The sequence below is a fragment of the Epinephelus moara genome, chromosome 9 (assembly GCF_006386435.1).
Source record: "Epinephelus moara isolate mb chromosome 9, YSFRI_EMoa_1.0, whole genome shotgun sequence".
In the NCBI taxonomy this organism is placed as follows: Eukaryota; Metazoa; Chordata; class Actinopteri; order Perciformes; family Serranidae; genus Epinephelus; species Epinephelus moara.
The window spans coordinates 36,140,921-36,163,420 of NC_065514.1; the positions used below are offsets into that span (position 1 = coordinate 36,140,921).

Sequence of the window (22,500 nt, forward strand, 5' to 3'; positions counted from 1 at the left end):
TATTTTATTTTATTGTATTGTATTTTATGTATCTTATGGTTATTATTGTGGTGTACTATTAGGTACCTAATTGTATTTGCTTGTTTATTTCTATTGACCTGTTCAGCACTTTGGTCAACCTTGGTTGTTTAAATGTGCTTTATAAATAAAGTTTGAGTTGAGTTGAGTTGAGTATATTACAGGAAGAAAAATAATAGAATTTCTGAACGATTTTAACCACAGAGACAACAGCTAAAATGTTAGTGTCAGGGTCATTTAAAAAAAAAAAAAAGATGCTCTGAGGGTCTTTCTGCTCATGCTATGCAGCTGTCTCTCTTTCCCTCACAAGTGGCTGAACTGAATGTTTTGGCTATCTCTCCTCAACTCTATTCAGTAGTAGGGACAGCACAATGTGGTCAGTTGGTGACATAAAATACAGCTATTTACATTCATGTAATAAATAAGAAAAAACCTCTACCTTAATACAGAACCTAGGAAGAACAAAAAAAACCCAAACATGAACTAATAAATGCTCCTCCAATGTTAATAAATGGTAATCTGATTATTTAATTATTTATTCACTTCATTATCTGATAAATCTAAATCCTTTACATAATTTATAAAGGGACTCCATATGGTCTCAAATGTTATGTTGATGACCCTTTAATTTGTAAGTTATCTTTTCAAATGGAAGGCTTGATAACATCCTTCTCTTCCATTGAATAATGCTTTGTCTGTGAACGTTTTTTCATAAAAATGCATACAAATTTTTTTGGCATAGAGCAGGCTGAGGTCTATAAATACTTGTTCATTTTTGTATGTTTCTCTGGATATCAGCTAAACAAAATAAGCTTAGGTCAGTGAGATTCTTTTTGCAATAATCTTCTCAATTATAACTCTTCCCATAACATTTTAATCTTTCTACATTACCAAATAAAGTGAAACAATGTTCCTCTGTTGTCCATACATTTTGTGCATATGTCTGGTATGTTATTGTTATGTAAAATTGATTTAATGCTACAACTGCTACTAATAGTAATAATTTAATAAATGAATGTGAAAATTAGCCAAATATCCTCTTGATATTGGCAGAGGCCTTGGCTATTGGCGATCGCTCTGATCATCAGAGCTCTTCATCAGCACCACCCTGGAATCAGCCAAGGAAACTGCAATTTGTGCAACTCTACTTCATAATAAATTTGAAGTGAATTTTCAAAACTGGTCTTCAGTATTTTTCTGTTTTTCTCAACAAGCAAGTCTCAGGTTCCAACTGAAGATATCTTTAACATTTCTTTGGGACTAATTTTAACGGTGGATGGTTTTTGCGTCAGCAGGACAGTTTATGTAGGACTGAATCAAAATAAACTACAGTGTTTGTGTGTTCATTGTAATGGAGGGATGTCATGTTATTGGGATAAGCAGGCATTGGCCATAAGAAACTGATGTATAATCATTATATTTTAGAAGGTCGTTGTATGGTAAATTTGCTGTTACTGTAAAGTTTTTTTTAAATTCTCTACATTTCTTCCTACCGTCCTCTCCTCTAGTCTAAAGAGGACCAGACACAGGTGGTGTCCAACCTGAAGACAATCTCCATGTCATCCAGCAAGCTGCTGCTGGCAGCCAAAGCTCTGTCCACTGACCCGAGCTCCCCTAATCTCAAGAACCAGCTAGCAGCAGCCGCTCGGTAACACACATTTCTCTCCATTTCTTTGTTTGCCAGTCTTTTCTTACTACCTATCAGTCTTTTACATATCTGAGCCTTTGTGTTCACAGGGCAGTCACAGACAGTATCAACCAGCTCATCACCATGTGCACTCAGCAGGCTCCTGGTCAGAAGGAGTGTGACAATGCTCTCAGAGAGCTGGAGGTAACAGCCATCATACAACCATCTATGATTTACTCTGTCCTTCCTCAACTGTTTCATCTTTCATCTTCATCTTTTCTCTTTAGTCTGAGTCAGGCTGTTTCTATTATCAGGCCTATATCTGCGAGCAGGCGACTGATTGGGACTGGTTTATGTAAGACTTAGCTTTAGAACTTACTGTATGAGCGCCAATATTAAAGCTTGACATGAGCAATGATTGATCCTGCTGTATGTGGTCTTTTATCTCAAATCCTAGGGCTCAGATCATGGTTACCATCTGACAAAAATACTTGGAAATTATTGATAATGAAGAAAATTATAAAACAATTCCAGCATGTGGATAGTACAGCTGTCTTTTGACATTCAGCTGAGATGTGCACGCTAATTTTTTTCTTGTGTGTGTGTTGTGCCTGTGCGCAGTCGGTGAGGGGGATGCTGGAGAACCCAACAGAAGCCATCAACGAACTGTCATACTTTGACTGCATTGACAGTGTCATGGAGAACTCTAAGGTAGAACATACATCACTGCTACTCCTCTCCTGTGTTTGGTTCTCCACCTTCCCATCATTTGTTTCTCCTCTAATTTTTCCTCACTTCTTTACAAAGGTATGAGTTCAGTGTTCTAAAAAAGTAACAGCAGTTTACTTGCTCTTACATTAGCTGCTACTTCACTTCCTTAAAATGTATGCATCTCTATATAAGAACGGCTCTCCTAAGTCACAATAGAGCTGCCCTTCTGTATTGAAAGTATTCCACTGAAATTTCTTTAAGTTACATAACACTTAATTTTATGAGTCCTTTTTTCCCCTAATAGCTTCCTCAAAGTCTCTCAGAGATGATCATGTAATGTGGTGCTAATTATAGAGATGTCCTTAGACTATTGTTCTGGGTTAAGTTAATTCTGTTGTTGTATTTTGCACTTCATAATGTGCCACACATGTTCAATGGGAGACTGGTCTGGACTGCAGGCAGGCCTGTCTGGTACCTGCACTCTTGTGCTACGAAGCTACACTATTGGAACACGTGCAGAATGTGTCTCATTGTCTTGCTGGAATCAGCAGAGACGTCCCTGAAAAAAATGTAGTTTGGATGGCAGCATATTTTGCACCAAAACCTGAATGTACCTTTCAGCATTCATGGTGCCTTGTCAGATGTGCAAGTAACCCATGATGCCATGGGCACTAACACTCCTCCATACCATCACAGATGCTGGCTTTGAACTTTAGGCTGGTAACAATCTGGATGGTCCTTTTCCTCTTTAGTCCAAAGGACAAGACATCAATGATTTTCAAAAGCAATTTGAGATAGGGACTAGTCAGCCCACAGCGCACTTTTCCATTTTGTGTCAGTCCATTCAGATGAATTTGGGTCCAGAGAAGTCAGCGGTGTTTCTGGATGTTGTTGATATATGGCTTTCACTTTGCATGGTAGAGTCTTAACTCACATATGTAGTTGCAGCGATGAACTGTGTTAACTTACAATGGTTTTCCTTAATGTTCATGAGCTCATGTAGTCATATCCTTTATACAGTCATGTTGGGTTTCAATGGGGTGCAGCCTGATGGGTCAAAGGTCACAAGTATTCAATATTGTTTTTCAGCCTTGTCCCTTGTGTGCAGAGATTCTCTGAATCTTTTAATGACAATATGGATTGTAGATAGTGAAATCCCTTAATTTCTTGTAACTGAGTGTAAAGAAATGTTGTTCTTACACTGTTGGACTGTTTGTTTGTTTGTTGATTTTTTAACAAAGTGACCATCCTTGCTTGTGAACATCCCAGCATTTCAAGGATGCCTCTTTCATACCCTGTCATGATACCATCACCTGTTACCAATGAACCTGTTTACCTAACATCAAATTGAGAATGAGTGCATATTTACAAAAAAACAAAGTTTGAACATTATATACCTTGTCTTTGTACTATATTCAATTGAATATAGGTAAAAAAAAAAAAAAAGCAGATCATTGCATTCTGTTATTTGTGTTACACAGCGTCCCAACTTTTTTGGAATGGGGGTTGTGAATACAAGCAGCTGTACAAGAACTTAAGAACTGCTCAAGTCATGTGAGAGTCTTTTGATTTCTATCAGGGACCGTCAAAGATGAAGTAAACAAGATACAGAATATGAGCAGACATTTGATGCAAGCTTTTAGTACTTGACAGTTTTTAATACCCTTTGCTGTCAGTCAGTTATTTTTTTGTGTCTAACATTTTGTTGATCCCAGTTTGCTCAGTGGATCATGAGAAGCAAAAATAGACACAATGCAGACATTCCCCAAACTAAACCATGCCTCTTGTGTTAATGTCTGGTTTCCTGTTAACAGGTCCTTGGGGAGTCCATGGCTGGCATTTCCCATAATGCCAAGAACTCCAACTTGCCAGAGTTTGGTGATTCAGTCAGTGCTGGCTCCAAAGCTCTGTGTGGTTTGACCGAAGCAGCTGCACAGGTAAACATTATTACTAAAGGTTGCTTTATTGTTGCAATAGTCTGGGAACACTCACAGTGGAGACATCAGCTCAGAGATAGCTGAGTCCATGGGCAAGGTGTCTGTTTTGGTTGTGTTTGCACTTTCGATACTTATCACGGTGTAATCTGACCAGTAGGGATGGGCATCAATTTTCGATTATCAATGATTGATTTTTTAAGGATTATGATCGATCACAAATAATTTTGCTCGATAGTCGCAGTGTTTCACCTACAATGCTACAGGCCCGGCGAGCCACCGTGCCTACGAGAACCCCCGCTGGACCTATGCCAGGCAAAAAATCATAAACAGACGGAGGCTCTCATCGCTCTCCAAAGCCTCGGCGACTTCTCTTGTGGCCTCTGAAAACACTACACCATTGAAAGACGGAGGTTTCGCTGAAAACTTAAGCCTGTAGCCCCTGGCTGGCAACAGTTGTAAACACCCAGGGGTGAACTGCGTATGCGCGCCATTCTTCCTCTTTGACCTGGGGGGTTGAAGCTCAAAACTGGGGCAGCTGCGCTCTCTTGCGGCGACAGTCTGCACTGCACTCTTTTGTTTTCTCTCTTTTGAAATTCTCGCTTATCAATTAATCGATAATTGATCGTTAATTTTTTTGATGATCGAATAATGAATTCTGATCGTTTGCCCATCCCTACTGACCAGTGATCTGATGATGTCCTTAGGCTGCCTACCTGGTGGGAGTATCAGACCCCAACAGTTCAGCAGGTCAGAAAGGCCTGGTGGACCCTGCTCAGTTTGCCCGGGCTAATCAGTCTATTCAGATGGCCTGCCAGAACCTGGTGGATCCAGCCTGCACCCAATCTCAGGTACATGCTCACTTCACTGCAACATCCCATTAAGTTTTATCATCAGTCTTTGTCATCTTGGGTAGTGAGTCTGTATGTGGTTGAATACATCCTTGATTCACCCCAGTGCTCTGTTTCTCTGCCCAGGTGCTCTCTGCAGCCACTATTGTAGCCAAACACACCTCTGCACTGTGTAACGCCTGCCGCCTGGCCTCCTCCAAAACTCCCAACCCTGTTGCCAAGAGGCAGTTTGTTCAGTCAGCCAAAGAAGTGGCCAATACTACTGCCAACCTGGTCAAGTCCATAAAGGTTTGTAGTACAAGTATTTTCAAATTAATCATCAAGTAATGAAAAGCAAATACTCTGTGTGAAGTAAAAGAAAATGTCTGGTTTGCATTTCTTAGCATTGGGCTAACCTTAACGGCTGAGGTGTGCTTCAAACAAACCATTTTGTTCAGTTTGCATTGGATCATGTCTAAAGGCAAAAGTGCTAATAATAATATTAAGATAATAATAACTTTAATTTATAAATTTATTATAATAGCTGTTTTGAATGGCAAGACTTGAAGGTGGGGCAAAAATCCTGCCATGATCGAGAGAGGCGGATAATGGCTTTTGGATACTCTGTCCTCTAAAGCATTCATGCTTCACTCTTAAAAAATAACAGAAATGTCAGAAAAGACTAATGTTCTTGGGACAGAGCTACTCTTGTCCCAGAGACATAGCAATACAATGATAGTAATCATGGCTAAAATCCTGTGCAGGCTTTGGATGGAGCATTTAACCAGGAGAACAGAGAGAAGTGTAAAGCTGCCACTGGTCCCCTGATAGAAGCTGTGGACAACCTGACTGCCTTCGCCTCCAACCCAGAGTTCGCTAGCATTCCTGCTCAGATCAGCCCTGAGGTAAGTCCTCGCCTATACCACTAAGTTTAATCAGACATGAATTTAGAGCGGGATCAGACAATGATAGTTCACTGTCCTATCTTAAATGAAGATAAGATGAGCCTTTTATTGATCCCTAGAGGGGAAATTTGGAAATATAAGATAAATAGCATGGGAGCAGTTTGAACATGTGACAATCTTATATTTTGTGCTGACTGGTTTCTCTGTTTTGTGCTCATTTGTCTCCAAACACAACTTCTGGAAACGGTAGCCATTCGTCTTTCTTTCTCTTGTTGATATTTTTTATCCTGATTTCCACTCATTCTCCTCAGGGTCATGCAGCCATGGAGCCCATTGTGGCAGCAGCAAAGACGATGCTGGAGAGCTCGACCGGCCTGATTCAGACTGCTCGCTCTCTGGCTGTCAACCCCAAAGATCCCCCCAAGTGGTCAGTGCTGGCAGGACACTCCAGGACTGTGTCTGACTCCATCAAGAAACTCATCACCAACATGAGGTAAACTCTCCTATTGGCTGGACTTTCTCCCATCTTCTCTGACTGATTCAGGGGTAATGTTCTGTTTTGGTGTAACCCACTCCCTCTTACTGATGGTAGACTAACTGCTACTTCCTTATTTAGCAGAGCAGGTTCTAGCACCATAGTTATTGCATCTTAAGTATTTGCAACTTGTTTGTTCCATGTCATGTTTTATTATGCCTCCACTCTGCTGACAGCTATGGCCTGAGGTATCATGTTTTTGAAGTCATCCATCTGTCTGTCTGTCCCACTCTTGTGAACATGATCTCTAGAATGCCTTGAGAGACCTTCCCTGAAATTTGGTACAAACGTCCACACACCAAATTATAATCAGTTCATTTCTGAACACAGTCAAGGTCACTGTAACCTCAAAAAACATGTTTTTTTCTATCTCTCAAGAATTCATGTGCTAAATATGACAAAATTTAACATAAATGATTAATAATAATGATGAAGTGATGACATTTTATATCCAAAAGGTCAAAGGTCAGCTTTACTGTGACATCATAATGTTCCGCAAAAACACTTTTCTGGCCATTATTCAGCATCATATCTCAGGAACAGAAGGGGAGACATTGGTCAGATACTGAATTGGTGACACTTATCACTAATCTTTCATGGGAAAATAAAACAAAATAGAAGCTTCGTGTAGGCTGAGTGCATTAACAGTATAGAGATTTACACAGCATGATTATATATTGTTTTTGCTATACCACCAATACTATGGAAAAGCACAATAACCAATTTCTTTTGTTCAAGTTGAAGAACCACCTCTTATTATAAAGAGCTGACTTTTATAAGACCTCAGGTTAGACCGTGTTGCAGCACCGTCAGCAGCTCCCCTTCCATGTCCAGCTCTGTTAAACTGTCATAAGTTGCAACTTTTTTTTTGGGATTGTCTGTCAGACTGAAATTTGTATTTGAATATAGACTTCTACAGATGTATCATCAGCAACATTTGAATGCAGAATGACACTTTATAGAAAGGTCTGTAGTTTGTTGAACTTGACCTGAACACATGACTGAAGAGTGGAGAATCCAGAGTGCCAAGGAACAATACACATTTTATACTAATTTTAATAGTAAGATTTGCTTCTCTACTAAGCTATTGTCAAGTGGGTGTATGAGTCTCAAAGTGCCCCATTGCTTTATTGTGCATATACAGACACTTTCCACTGTATACACTCTCCATGTCGTGTGTGTTTCTGTGCAGAGAAAAGGCTCCTGGTCAGAGAGAGTGTGATGACGCTATTGAGGTGCTGAACGGCTGCATCCGTGAGGTCGATCAGGCCTCTCTGGCTGCCATAAGTCAGCAGCTAACACCCCGAGAGGACATTTCCATGGAGGTAAACACACACACACACACACACACACACACACACACACACATACACTCACCATTCCATTTGTCGAGGAACACATTAGACACACTGAAAAGCTATGAAACTCTCTGCTAGCTTCGTTGAGTGCTTTCCACCATTTCCGACAGTTTTCTTTAGCCATTGTAATTCCCCTGGGTGTCAAGATTTTATAATATTTGTGGTTACTGAAGGTCAAGAATTAACTTTCATGCTCAAATATTATTTATTGTTTTTTTCAATGCAGCACCACCACCTACTACATCCTCAATGAAGGTGGTAATTATTGCAGGCTAGTTGTACTGTGTATTATACTGCACTGGGTTGCGTATAGCTTTTCTTGTAAAAATTTAACAAATATATTCAGACACTCAAATGATGAAGAAAACTAAGGCGACGGTAAAGAATGAAGGTAAATGTGTGCTTGAGTAAAGATACATGACTGAATCTTATATATGTATGTGTTGCAGACTCTCCATGAGCAGATGGCTGCCTCAGTCCATGAGATCAGTAACCTCATTGATCCTGTAGCTGTGGCTGCTCGCTCTGAGGCCTCCCAGCTGGGACACAAGGTAGAACACAGGACAATACCTCTACACCTGATACAGTGGAACATGAACAATGACTAACTGGTGGTCTATCTATAGACTGACTAGGGCTGCAGTGATGTTTGTTAAGCCTGATATGTTCTTTCATTTCAGAATCTTGTGTTTTGGACTTGTCATTATATTTTAATTTGCACACATTTGAACAGGTCTCTCAGATGGCCAGCTATTTTGAGCCCCTGATCATGGCAGCCATTGGCACAGCATCTAAGATCCTCAGCAGCCAACAACAGATGGCTGTCTTAGACCAGACCAAAACCCTGACCGAGTCAGCCCTGCAGATGCTCTACACTGCCAAGGAGGCTGGAGGAAACCCTAAGGTAGTGAAGCTAGCACTCATCATATAGGCTTATACAGGTGAAGCTGCTAGAGAAACCTGGCCAAATAACACAACCCTGTAAGACTGGGTCCTGGGGCGTCTAGCAAAGCACAGGACCAATATATGCACCAATATGGTGCAGTGTATAATGCGGTCTAATGATTATCTAATGTAGTGTGTTTTTGCCATCCTTAATAGCACCTTCAGTTATCAGTAAGCTCCTCACAACAGTTTTTTGTAACAGGGTTGTGATTTTGAAAAAAATATCTGATTGTGATTTTTTTGACCTACGTTTATTGCTGTTGAGATTTAAATTGGAATTGTTACATAGACATTATACTCCAGGTCTATGTTTAATGTCAGCACCAGTGTAAACTTGACAGCTATTTTAAATTTAGTCTTAGTCTTGAGATGAAAATGCTTATTAATTTTAATCACGTTTTAGTCATTTTTATCCTTCATAGTTTTAGCCCAGTTTTAGTTGACAAAAATTTAAAACGTTTTAGTTGCCGAAAATTCACGATATTTTACTAAACTTTTAGTCACTATGTTTTCTATATGTTTTTAAACTAATCCAGTTAGGCTAATTCATGAATCAGAAATTAGAATCAAGATAATAGATTGTATAAACATCTCATTTTAACAATTTTGAAAAGTTGAGATAAATGTGTTTTTCCAAAGTATAATATTCATCTTACAAATCAGGTCATAGGAGAGGGGTAGCTACCCTACTCTCCCACAAAGTACCTTTTGAACAACTTTCAGAAATAAAACATTAGGAAGGTAGATATTTACTAGTAACAGCAAAGATAGAAGGCATCGAAATAATAATTGTTATTGTTTATGCCCCCCCAGGTAGCAACATTTATTTTTCTAGGAAATTTTTTGATCTGATGACAGAGGCTACAGGTATTGTTATATGTGGGGGATATTGGAATATATGCCTCAATCCCAAACTAGACTCTTAAAAAGGATTCATTCAAACCCTATTACACAAGAGACCAAAGATTCTAATGTCAGAATTGGGTTTGATAGATCTCTGGAGAGATTTTTATCCAACAGGATGTGATTATACTCATTGTTCCCACATACTGTCCATTCCAGAATTGATTATTTCTTTATTTTCAAAAGAGATCGCCACAGAATACATTATTGTGAAATATGTAATAATAAAATAGGTAGACCATGCACCCCTGTCGTTATTATTGCAAATCAGTAACAACTCCAGAAATACACTATTGAGGTTAGATTCAAGCATTCTAAATAATCAACAATTTAAAACACATACTGTATGAAAGAAGAAATAAAAGCATTTCTGGAAGAAAATGACAGCGGGAAATTGTATGGGATACACTGAAAGCAGTTTTCAGTGGAAATATTATATCTTTTTGTGCAGATAAGAAGAAAGACAGATGATTAAGATTAACAGAACTAAACAGAGAACTGAGGGAGCTTGAAACAACACAGAAAAAAAGGAGCCAAAACCCAACATTACTTTAAAACTGAAGGAAATCAGGAATAAAATATATATTCTATACTCACAAGAAATTAAAAATGATTTAAACAAAGCAAAAATATTATGTATCAGTTTCAAAATTTACAAGGTTACTGGCAAGAAAACTAAAACAGCAACAGGCAGATAGCACAATCTGTAAAATCAGAGACCCAGACTAAATGCTTTTGTTTACGCAAAATGAAATACAAACGACATTTCAAAATTTATTATAAACTGTTATATACACAGCCACATTTAGAAGATGAACAACAAATTGGACTTTTTAGAATTCCTCAGTTTACCCACATCATTGGAAGACCAAAACACAGAATTGATAGCTGAAATAACTGAGAAAGAGTTGAATAGTGCAATGTCTAGGCTAAAAGCAAATAAGACACCGAGACCAGATGGGTTTCCTAGTGAGTGGTACAAGACCTTTTGATCTGAGCTAATTCCAAACCTTCTTCAGACATTTAATACAGCTTTAAAAGATGGGAAAATCCCACCATCATGGAGGGAGGCTATTATTTCTGTCATCCCCAAAAGATATATTAGACTGCGGATCATTTAGACCCAACTCAGTTCTTAATACTGACTACAAGTCATATACGTCAATTCTTGCCAGGAGAGTAGAGGAGGTCCTTTCCCAGCTCATCCACACTGACCAGACAGGATTTATTGCACAGAGACAAACCCATGATAACATTAGACATTCACTGCACATATTGAGTTATATCCAAGAGCAGAAACTACAAACCTTGTTGGTCAGTCTGGAAGTGGAGAAGGCCTTTGACTCTGTGAGTTGGAGGTTTCTGTGTAACGTCCTTGAGAGATTTGGGTTCCACAAAGAATTCATTAAAGTAATTAATACACCATACAAAAGTCCAACTGCCCATTTAAAATGAATGGGTATTTGTCAGACACAATTAAATTAGAAAGAGGCACAAGGCAAGGTTGCAGATTGTCACCCCTGCTTTTTGTGCTTTATATAGAGCCCCTTGCCCAATGGATCAAACAGACTGACAGTATTAAATGTATTACCATCAATGGCGAACAACACAAGATGGCGCTGTACACAGACAACGGTTTGATATATTTAAAGTAACCTTTTTATTCTTTCCCTGAGCTGTTCAGGATTTTGGACAACTTTGGTAAATACTCAGGATATAAAGTAAATGTTCAGAAAACCCAGGTTTTGGCACTGAACTACACTGTACCTACCTTCAAAGAAATGAATCTGTAAAACGAAACATCCTCCCAAAATTCCTTTTCATGTTTCAAGCTCTTCCAGAAGAAATCTCTGCAAAACAGTTTTCTGAGTGGGATAAAATTATATTGAAGTTTATTTTGCAAGGGGAAAAAAAACAGAGTTAGGTTTAGAACTCACAAAGGAGGAAGGAGGTATGGCTGTACGAAATCTGAAAGATTACTTTTCCTCAGTTCAAATGACAGGTTTAAGGGGTGATTTATGAGCACACACTTACTGATCATCATTTGAAAGGCTCAACATCTTTCTTTTTATGCTCTCAAAAACTTTGGCACGGCAAATAACTAATCTGAGACAACTAGGATTTTTACCCAAGTTGTAAACTCTGACTTATCCATCTCACTGTTAACAAGCAGAAAAATAACTTCATTAAAGCCTAAATTCTTTCTTAATCTGCAACATGTTAGTCTGGAGGTTTAAGCTCTTGTCCTCTCACAGAGTTGGTGATTAAAACTAAACTTTCATCTCTGTCAGAGAAAACTTATCTGGGTTCAGACTGTTTACTGTCAGCACAGCTACACTCACAGATATTGGGCCTCCTACCTGCCTGTCAGACAGCATCAACCCATAAAATTTTCTCCAGTCTGGACTGAGTGACGTCCAGCGGCCGGTGGCTGCTTGCTCTACTGCTGTTCAGTGGCTAACAAGCGGAGCTAACTACAGTACTAATAGCCACCACTGCAACTTACAGACTCCACAAATCCATTCAACAGCTCCACCATCCAGAGTCAGACAAAGCTTATTATTTACTGCTGAATTACAGCTCACAACTTGCACCAACGGCTGATGCTGCTCTGGTGTGAGTGCTTTTGCTGGTAAGCGAAACATTCTGGTACAGACTGTTTACTAGAGTTCACCAGCCTTTTGTTCATGCGGCATTTGAAGTTAATTGCAAGCATAGCTGTTCTCGGCTTTCAGTGTCTGATAGTCCACCACAAACATTTTCATCACATCCTGTCTTGTCAACGAAAATAAAATAGATTTTGTTTTAGTTTTTATTATCAAGATCTATTTTTAGCTTGTCATCATCTCATTTTTCTTCATGGAAAAAAGGTCATTGACAAAATTTTTGTCAGAGTTTTTGTCGATGAAATTTACACCGGTCAACATTGCATCAATGTTACACCAAAAATAATACAAGCAAACATTATACAAATGTGCAAACATATACACACATCCTTGTTCCTGTGTTAAAATAATCAAATATAAAGATGTAGCACTTCATTAGGATAGTCCACCTACAAACTGGTTGTAGCTCGACTAGGCTATTTAATTGGACTACTGTCCTTGTCCCAGTATACAAGCACTAAAGGGGAATCGATTTATTGACCGGAGTATGTCCAACTCCGCTATGATAGGTGGTGATATGCCCCCTTGCAGCTTGTTAGTTTTGGACCTTTTTCTAATTGGCCCTTTTACATCACAGACCAAACAACTGCCACTCCATGTTTTTCTGCCGCCCATGTACTGTATATTCAAATATTTGTCTTTCCACTGACACAGCATGAACTGTGTCTTCTTGTCTGTCCAAAAATTCACGGCTCTGGATATAGCTTTTGCCATGTTGTAACCAGCTTCTTCTTTTGTTACACATTCAATGCTACTCGACTTCCGGGTCAAATCCCAGGGCGGAAACTGTGGAGCATGCACAGAGTGCCAAGGCCAGTTTGGGTCTGATTGACTGCATACATGCAGGAGGAATTCAACTCCCAATCACATTATCTGGGTGTGTTAGTCCGACTTTGAGAAATTCGATTCAGTATAATTTCAGTCAGACTAACAGGTTTACCCGATTTTAAAGTCAGGTTTTAGTCGGACTAACACAATAAATCAATTTTCACTGATGTCATGTAAACCTACTGTCTGCTGCTTGTCTTCTGACAAATTCAAAGAGACAAGATCGTACCACCCCTGTCCTGGCCGCCTCACTTCACTGGTTACTACTTTTTTTTTAAGCCTTTAATATTAGCCCAGTGTGTTATTTTTCGACCTCCAGTATGTTTTATGTGGCCATTTTACTGTTTTTATCTTATTGTATCGACATTTGTTCCATGTAATTTGCTGGATTTTATTGAATTGTGTTGCTGAGTTGTTTGAACATTCTGGCTGAATATTGTAGCATTGCCCATTCAAATATGTTTTCCTTTCTCCAGGCAGCACACATGCAGGAGGCCCTGGAGGAGTCAGTGCAGATGATGAAAGAAGCAGTGGATGACCTGGGTGCCACTCTGGCTGAGGCAGCCAGTGCAGCAGGTGCTGTGGGTGGCATGGTGGACTCCATCAATGATGCTATCAATAAGATGGAAGATTCACCTGCACTTGAACCTGAAGGCACCTTTGTGGACTACCAGACCACCATGGTTAAGACGGCCAAGGCCATCGCTGTCACTGTGCAGGAGATGGTAAGGCATTGTGATTATCATCCAACAGGCAGAAGTATGATAAAGTAAAATAAATAAAAAAAATTTTTATCAAGCTGTAGTTCTTCCACCATGCAAAGTATTACTTTACATTTAGCAGATTGGTTGTCAAGCAACACACAGACGCAGTGGAAAGTGCCAGCTGCTTTACAAATCTGTAACATGGAGCCAAAGAGGTTCATCTCCAAGGACATAGCTTCATTATGAGAGAGAAAACAAAGTCCTCATCATGTTGTAGTTACAGTATTACCACATATGTAAATGCCATCAACAACTACTATGCTCAATTTCAAGCTGTTCATTGGTGGATCATTGATATACTGGTACTAGCTTCGTTTCTTGACTTTTCAGCTCCTAAAATTTCTGTCTTTCTTTAATTTCTTAATTCTTAATTTCAGCATGTCTTTTTTTTATCATCTCCCTCCTCTATTCTGTCCGTCTCTTTCAACCACTTATCCCTTTATTGGATACCCATCCAATAAATCTAAATTCTAGGGCTGTACCTGAATCAGAATTTTTTTTTTTTTCTAATTTATTATATTTTTGATCACAGCCTGAGGGATATACATACACAGAACACTAACCCCCATATCTCAGTTTCCCTCACAGAAAGGAAAAAAACAAGACAAAAAAAAAAAAACTTGGCAATGTAGAGGGTACAATAAAAAGTCAAGTCTCTCAGAGTCCATACACACCAAGACATATTTCATAAGTGCCATCATCATGGCAAGTATTCCAACCAAAATTCTACTCATTACACTCATTGAAAACTAGTGCTGCACGATTTGATAAAAATGTGCGATTGCGATTATGGTGGACAGTATCACGATTTGCGATTGCGTTTACAATATAATTACAATAAAATATAATAAATAAATGGTATCATGAGTCTTTTTGCTTGCTTCAGTGTTTCCCCTACATTATATTAGGGGGGCATTGACCTGACATAGTTATTGTTATGGACAGGCAGTGTGTAAATGACCATCAACAGACTGAGCACAGTCAAACACGCTGCTCACTCAGTCAAACACGCTGCTCACACAGCAGCGCAGCACAGAACTGTACACACAGCGGAGCGAGCATATGTTGCGTTCAGGCGTTGTCACGTAAATGACAAATTCCAGTGCCATAGCACAACACAGCAGCATGTCAAGTGGGCCGAAACCGAGCAAAATTGCTCAATTTTTAATTTGTTATGGAGTTCATGATTTCCCCGTGACACTTACAAATGTTTGCTTAACTGTGCTTGGATGTTGTTTTATGAGGCTCTGGTGGCTTTCAGTTGTCTCTTTGTCTTTAACGTTACACTGCTCGGCTTTCTCTCACATGCACTCTTCCCACTTTTCCCTGTGCTGTCTCGAGTGCTGATATAGATTGGTCGTGTTGCCGCGGGACGTGGCGACTTTAACTTTTAAACTTTTACACAGCACGTCTTTCAGGTACGGCGACGTTTAACAGAAAGATGTGCTGTGTAAAAGTTTAAAAGTTAAAGTCGCCACGTCCTGTCTCGAGTGCTGATATAGATTGGTCGTGTTGCCGCAGGACGTGGCGACTTTAACTTTTAAACTTTTACACAGCACGTCTTTCTGTGCAACGTCGCCGTACCTGAATCCAAAGTATCGCCATGTAACAGACGTTTTTTTCGCCACCAACTCAGCCTGTTCATGGTCGAGCTCATGCTCTTCTTCAGCGTCTGTGTTGGTCACTGCTGCACGCCGGCTGCACGCACCAGGATAGCTTGTGGGCGTAATGTCAACAAACTCCGCACACTGTAGGAGAGGCAGTCACATTCACAGGCACACACGTTAACATTTATTTAGCCTACATTAAATCGCAAATCGCAGCCTTTTATGCGGTTCTGTAATCGCACAGCCTGACATCGCGATTGCGATTAGATTAATTGTGCAGCACTATTGAAAACACTAAGTAGGCCTCCCATATCAATGAAACTGAAATAATTTGGTAGTCTTCCTACCATACTTCATGATGTAGGGAATTTATAAACAAGTAGAAAAGGGAAACACTTCGTGTCCCGGTTTTCCTATCCTAAGTAGGGGCTGGTACCCTTATAAACAGTTAGAGAACCAAAATGATATCCAAACATATACCCTCATAACAAACAGAAACAAAACAACAAAACCAAAAACCTGACAAAACAAACAGACATAAAAGGTGGGAAGACCCCACTTACAGCAAACAAGACAACAAAACAACACAAACTATTGCATTCAGGTTGTCACTCAGGTTGTCACTATGCCTTACATTGGCCTAAGAAATTCTTAAAATCAAATTCTATATGAGATTGCCATATTTTTAAAAGGTCTGAGGATCTGCCTTTACTCTTGTAATATATATTGTCAAGTGTAAGGTAGCTTGAGAGTTCATTCCACCAGTGGACTATTACTGGGGGTTTGGATTCTTTCCAATTTAAAGTTATACATTTCCTGGCTGCCAACACAGCAAGATCTATATATCTGCTTTGATATTTGTTCCACTTATCAGACATACTAGTTCCCAAAAGACATAAACGAGGTGACAGAGAGACAGATACATGTAGACATTGAGATATCAACTGTGTAACAAAATTCCAAAAAAAAGAAAGTGCGTCACATGACCAAGACATATGAAAAAATGTTCCTTTTTGTTTCTTACAGCGCCAGCAGAGAAATGTCATCTCACTGTTCATTTTATGTAACTTCTCTGGCGTATAATAAATCCTGTGTATCATCTTAAATAGGGCTAGTTTATGCTTTATTTATTATGAACTTGCCTACAAATGTAAGACCAATCCTCTCTCTGTATTTCCATATGAAGATCTTGTTCCCACTTACATCTTAAATTATCTGTATTTATAATAGAGCATTCAACAAAAATATTGTAGACCTTAGAAATAACTTTTTCCTTGTTCTGCTCCTTATTGTTTAATAGGACATCAATTTTTGATGGCATAGGTTCTTGAAGAGAACCATTCTCAGTATTTACCACATGCCTTAATTGAAAAAATTGAAATAAATGGGAAGAAGGTAATCCATATTTCTGTTGTAGCTGAACAAATGAAAGAAATGTCCCATTTTCAAACAGATGACAGAATTCCTGGATACCTTTATCATACCAAAATGTAAAAGTGTCATCCATACAACGTGTAATACTTGGATTCTTCCAAATTGGGGAAAAGGGAGATAGGGAGATCTTATAGCCTAACAATTTACGAGACAATTTCCAGATACTAAGACTATTTAATATAACCGGATTCTTAGTAATTTTATCCACTTCTTTGAGCTCAATATAAGGTAAATGTTCCAAGCTATATGGAAGGATATCCAGGGATTCTATTCTTTTCCATGAGCATGAAATATTTAAAAACCATTGTTTAAATTGTTTAAGCTGAGATGACAAAAAATAGTAATAAAAATTGGGAAGCTTCAGGCCACCAGATTCGTATGGTAAATGTAACACTGACATCCGAACACGTGGGGTTTTATTGTTCCATATGAAGGAGAAAACTAAACTCTGTACTTTTTTAAAGAAAGATTGTGGTGGAATAATCGGAAGATTTTGAAATAAATATAAAAACTTGGGCAAAACAGACATTTTAACTATGTTAACCCTACCCACAAGAGAAATAGGAAGATGTCCCATTCTCTTTAATTCCCCTGTTATTTTATTAACTAATGGAAGGTAATTCAAATTAAAGGTGTCCTCCAATTTTCTAGGAATAAACAAACCCAAATACTTAATACATTTAATAGACCAATTCCAATTAAAATGACTCTTCAATAAAGTATGGTCGAAATTGGCATTATCTCTGTTTTGTCCCAATTAACTTTAAAACCTGAAAACTTCCCAAATTTTCCAAATACTGATAAAATAAATGGTATTGAATTTAAGGGGTCATGAATATACAACAGCATACAAAGATATGAGATGCTCCTCCTTCCCAATCTTAATACCTTTAATATAATCATGAGATCTTCCCAATCTTAATACCTTTAATATAATCATGAGATCTGATCATTGCAGCTAACGGCTCAATAACAGTGGCAAACAGTGCTGGAGACATCGGGCAGCCTTGTCTAGTGCCTCAATAAAGTACAAACGGTTTAGAATAGTGGGTTTTTGTTTTTACAACAGCCATAGAAGAACTATAAAGAGTTGATACCCAGTGACAAAACTTAGGACCAAAATTAAACCTTCTAAGGACAAACATAAGATATTTCCATTCAACTCTATCAAATGCTTTTTCAGCATCGACAGAGAGAATAACATTATGGGAATTTAATTCATTAGTGTGATAAAGAATATTAAAGTACCTATGTAAATTGTCAGTAGAGGTACGACCACAAACAAACCCAGTTTGGTCTAGATGAATAAAACTAGGTAAAACTTTTTCAAGCCTTAGTGCAAGAACTTTAGCAATAATTTTATAATCTGCATTAAGAACTGAAATTGGCCTGTAAGAGGCGCACTGGAGAGGATCTTTATCTTTCTTTTGGAGAAGGGTTATAGATGCCAAACATAAAGACTGAGGAAGACAACCTCTCCTAAAACAAGCATTGATCATAGCAGTAAAGAGAAGCAATAAATAATTAGAAAAATGTCTATACTCAGTTGGCAGGCCATCTAAACCTGGCGCTTTACCATTTATGTTGCCATAGCAGACACAAGTTCTTCTGAGGATGTATCTTTTTCTAAACTTAGTCTATCAACTTGTGTTAAAGTAGGTAGCGAAATATTATCTAAAAATGATTTACACTCATCGGGCACATATTGTGAGGTAGAAGTATATAGTTCCGTGTAATATGATTTGAAAGCATCATAATTTGAAGAGGGTCCATTGTAATGCATCCATCTTGTTTTCTAATTTTAAGAATTGTTCTGTCTTCTGATTCCTTTTTTATCTGTCTAGCTAGTAGTTTGCCCGCCATCTCTCCTTGTTCTAAATAAGATAATTTTGATTTTATCAGCGTCAATTCACTAGGGTATGTATTAATAGAATTATATTTCAATTTAAGATCATCTAATTGCAATAATAAATTTGGATCATTAGTTAAACAGTGTTGCCTCTCCACATTAATCATATCTTGTTCAATGAGTTTCAGCTCACTTGTTGTTTTATTTTTTAGGGATGAAGAAAAGGCAATTACATATCCTCTAATATAAGCCTTCAATGTGTCCCATATTATTAATGGGAATACTGTGCTATTTTGGTGCACCTCAATAAAGGTTTCTAACTGAGCCTTCATATAAGTTGTAAAATCCTCTTTTGAGAATAACATAATATTAAATCTCCAGGGTTTGGGATTTTACAGTAATTTTCCAAATTCAATTTCAAAACTCAATGCAGAGTGATCTGAAAGAATCCTAGCATGGGAAACGCAGTTTTTAATTTTTGACAAATAGTTAATTGGGATAAAGTAAAAATCTATCCTTGAATAGGATTCATGCACATGAGAATAAAAGGAGAAAACTTTCTCCTCTGGGTGAAGGGTTCTCCATACTTCATAAATTCCTAAATCTTTTGTACTATTTTTCAAGGCAGTTGACATATTAGGTAAGGTATATTTACTCTGGGAAGATTTATCCAGTTTTCCATCCAGTACACAATTAAAATCACCTGCCCAGAATACTGGAATATCATAATGAAGCAATGAAAGATACAGATCATTAATAAATTTAGGATCATCATGATTAGGACTATATGAATTCAACAATATGACCTCTTCTTGAGCTAAAAAACCTCTAACAAAAATATATCAACCATGAGGGTCAGTTTTAATTTCTTCTGGAGAGAATGGTGTATTCTGACTAATCAGAATAGCCACCCCTCTGGAACTGAATGTAAAAGAGGAGTGATACACTTTCACAAACCACCTAGATTTAAGCTGATCATGAGCAGATGGTAAGAGGTGAGTCTCTTGTAAGTAAGCTATGTTTATTTTATTTTCCTTTAAATATGACAAGATTTTCCTCTTTTTCGCAGAATTCCCCAACCCTTTTACATTCCAACTTAAAAAAGTATAATTTCAAACAAACAACATAATAACTGTAGACCTGAGATGCATCACAAAAAAGAGCACAACACACAAAACAAAAAACACACCATAAACCCGACCCCGTCCCTCCCACCATTAGACGCTCCCCGTTAAAGTCCACCTCTACACGTGAATCACTAGACTAATAGACTGTACTGTCTATGGTGTAGAGGTGCTGCATGTAGTGTAGTCAGCTCCCCCTTCAAATACATCTTCTTCTTTTCTACCCCGCGCCCCGGGAGAGAGGGAGAAAAAGAAAAAAGAAAAAAGAAGAAAAAAAAGTCACGCTTGTGCATCACGGAGGAATGGTTTTTGAATTTCACCGTGGTCTTTCGGTGGGTGATTATCAGCTTACATGGATGCAGGATACCGTGCTTTACTCTCGCTTCTCTCAGCTGATTTTTAACATCTTTGAACGCTGCTCTCCTCTTCAACAGGTCAGCCGAGAAATCCGGGTAGATATGTAGCTATTTTCTTTCCCTGGAATTTCAAATTCCCAGCTGCTTCCCCGGCCAGTCTAATAATAGTTCTTTTAGTTTCCAGGCTAAACAGCCGAGCAATCATGCATCTTGAGCCGGTTGATTGGGGTCCGGTGCGGTGTGCAATATTCACACATGGCTGCTCCCCGAGTTTGTCCGCACCAAACATTTTCCTCAACAAGTTGTTCACGAAAGCAGTTGGCTGTCCCCCTTCAGCTTCGCTGGGAATCCCAGTAATCCTGATATTAAATTTATGGCTGTGGTCTTCAATTTGTTGAATTTTCTCTCGCAGTGTGGTGTTTTCTGAGTGTAAATTGGCACATTTCTTCTCCACATCAGTCAGCCGCCGGTCATTGTCTGTAACTGCTTTTTCCACCGCTTGCAGCTTTGAGGATGTTTCTTTCATTGTTTCTTTTAGAGAGTCAATTGATTCCTTTATTGGCCGCAGTTTTATATCAAACGCCATGCCAGTCTCCTCTCGAATAACCTCTCGTATAATTGAGGTGAGCTCTGTGCGGCCTATGGCTGATGAGTTCATGACAGAGTTGCTTCGTAAATTCCGATCTTTCACCGACATTCTGCACTTCAAATAGGATACAATGTCTTTTTTTTTCGGGAGTCCAGTTATGATATTATATTGTGATAATGACTTAAATCAGTCAAATTAAATGTTAAATGTCTTTATTGAAAGTATAGTAGTTAGAGTTGGGCGATCTTGTCCATATCCTATCGTCCTATCGCCATCTAGTGAAATCGCCGATGAACAATGTCATCGCCCGGGGGGGGGGGGGCCTTACGCGTCACCGCTGAAACGTTCACTTACAGCCTTTCTTTGGCGTTTGAGCAGCTTTATAAAGCTCTTTAACATGTAATGGCTCCTTAATTAGCAAGTTGACTTTACATAGATGGCATATCTTTTCAATTTCTCCTGACATTGTGTTGTTTGGTTTGTTCACCGCTCCGCGACATGCGCGTTAAGGCCCGAACATACTCAGACGGAACATACGCGGAACGGATTCCGCGGAGGTCCGCGCGGACTCAAAGCGGACGTCCGCAAGCCCTGTGCGCGCAAAGCTCAGATTTTACGACCGCGCGGACTCCGCTCCGCGCACCAGTGACTGCTCGGCATGTATTTTTCACATCGCGGGGATTTTTCACGGACATTTTTACAGGAAACTACAACGCGGAAGTGCGCTCGACTATGAAAGCCCGAATGACTGCGGACATTCCTCGCGGAGTCCGCTCCGCTTATAGTACGCCCGAGTATGCTTGTGTCGAGCGGGCGGAGGCGTTGATCCCCCCCCCCCCCCCGCTCTCTCACTAAGCAGCCTCCCTCTGTCTCCTCTCACTCAGCCTCGTTCAGCCTCAATCTCGTCAGCATGCTCCACACACGCGCTGTCTCCCCCCCACACCTCGCGATTGCACCGTCATTTAAAAAAGACATCGTGAAACAACCCCTCTATCGCCGATGGGCGATCCGATCGCCCATCGGCACAACCCTAATAGTAGTACCATTGCCAATAGTGGGATAGTTAGTGGGCTAAAACTGTACATTAGTAGTTGAGGTAGCACGTTGAAAGGCAGATAGTTAAAGTGTTTATATGTTATATTGACTTAAAAGTAGGGCGCACTGGTAGAATGACTGACTGACTGACTTGACAGAATGACACACTGACAGTTTCCGTGATTATGTACAGTATACCATACCATGACTTAGTCATATCCGTGATTATGTACAGTATACCATACCATGACTTAGTCATACCAAAAATTAGAAGAAAAAAAAACAACATTCGGCCACAGGGGGAGCCACAGCGATCGGTCACATTTTAGCCATTTTTAAGCATTTTTCTGTTGTTAAAGTGCCACCCAGTTGCCAATTAGAGTTAAATTTCTCCAGTCACCTTGAGGCGTCCTGTTCTACATATCTACCAAGTTTAGTAAAAATTGATATGACTTAGGCCTAGATAAAAAATTAGCTCTCTA

The 22,500-nt window shown here is 39.1% G+C and overlaps 1 protein-coding gene across 1 annotated transcript in view; it reads left to right on the forward strand.

Annotated features, from left to right (window-relative positions):
• The window catches only part of tln1 (talin 1), a 173,487-nt gene that overhangs the window by 94,272 nt on the left and 56,715 nt on the right, over positions 1-22,500 (forward strand). The window contains exons 31-42 of the mRNA XM_050052653.1: positions 1,527-1,666; positions 1,756-1,849; positions 2,267-2,356; positions 4,171-4,293; positions 4,998-5,141; positions 5,268-5,429; positions 5,885-6,025; positions 6,337-6,518; positions 7,753-7,885; positions 8,368-8,469; positions 8,652-8,822; positions 13,737-13,985. Of these exons, the coding sequence (XP_049908610.1) occupies positions 1,527-1,666; positions 1,756-1,849; positions 2,267-2,356; positions 4,171-4,293; positions 4,998-5,141; positions 5,268-5,429; positions 5,885-6,025; positions 6,337-6,518; positions 7,753-7,885; positions 8,368-8,469; positions 8,652-8,822; positions 13,737-13,985 (1,731 nt within the window). The remainder of the gene's footprint in view (positions 1-1,526; positions 1,667-1,755; positions 1,850-2,266; positions 2,357-4,170; positions 4,294-4,997; positions 5,142-5,267; positions 5,430-5,884; positions 6,026-6,336; positions 6,519-7,752; positions 7,886-8,367; positions 8,470-8,651; positions 8,823-13,736; positions 13,986-22,500) is intronic.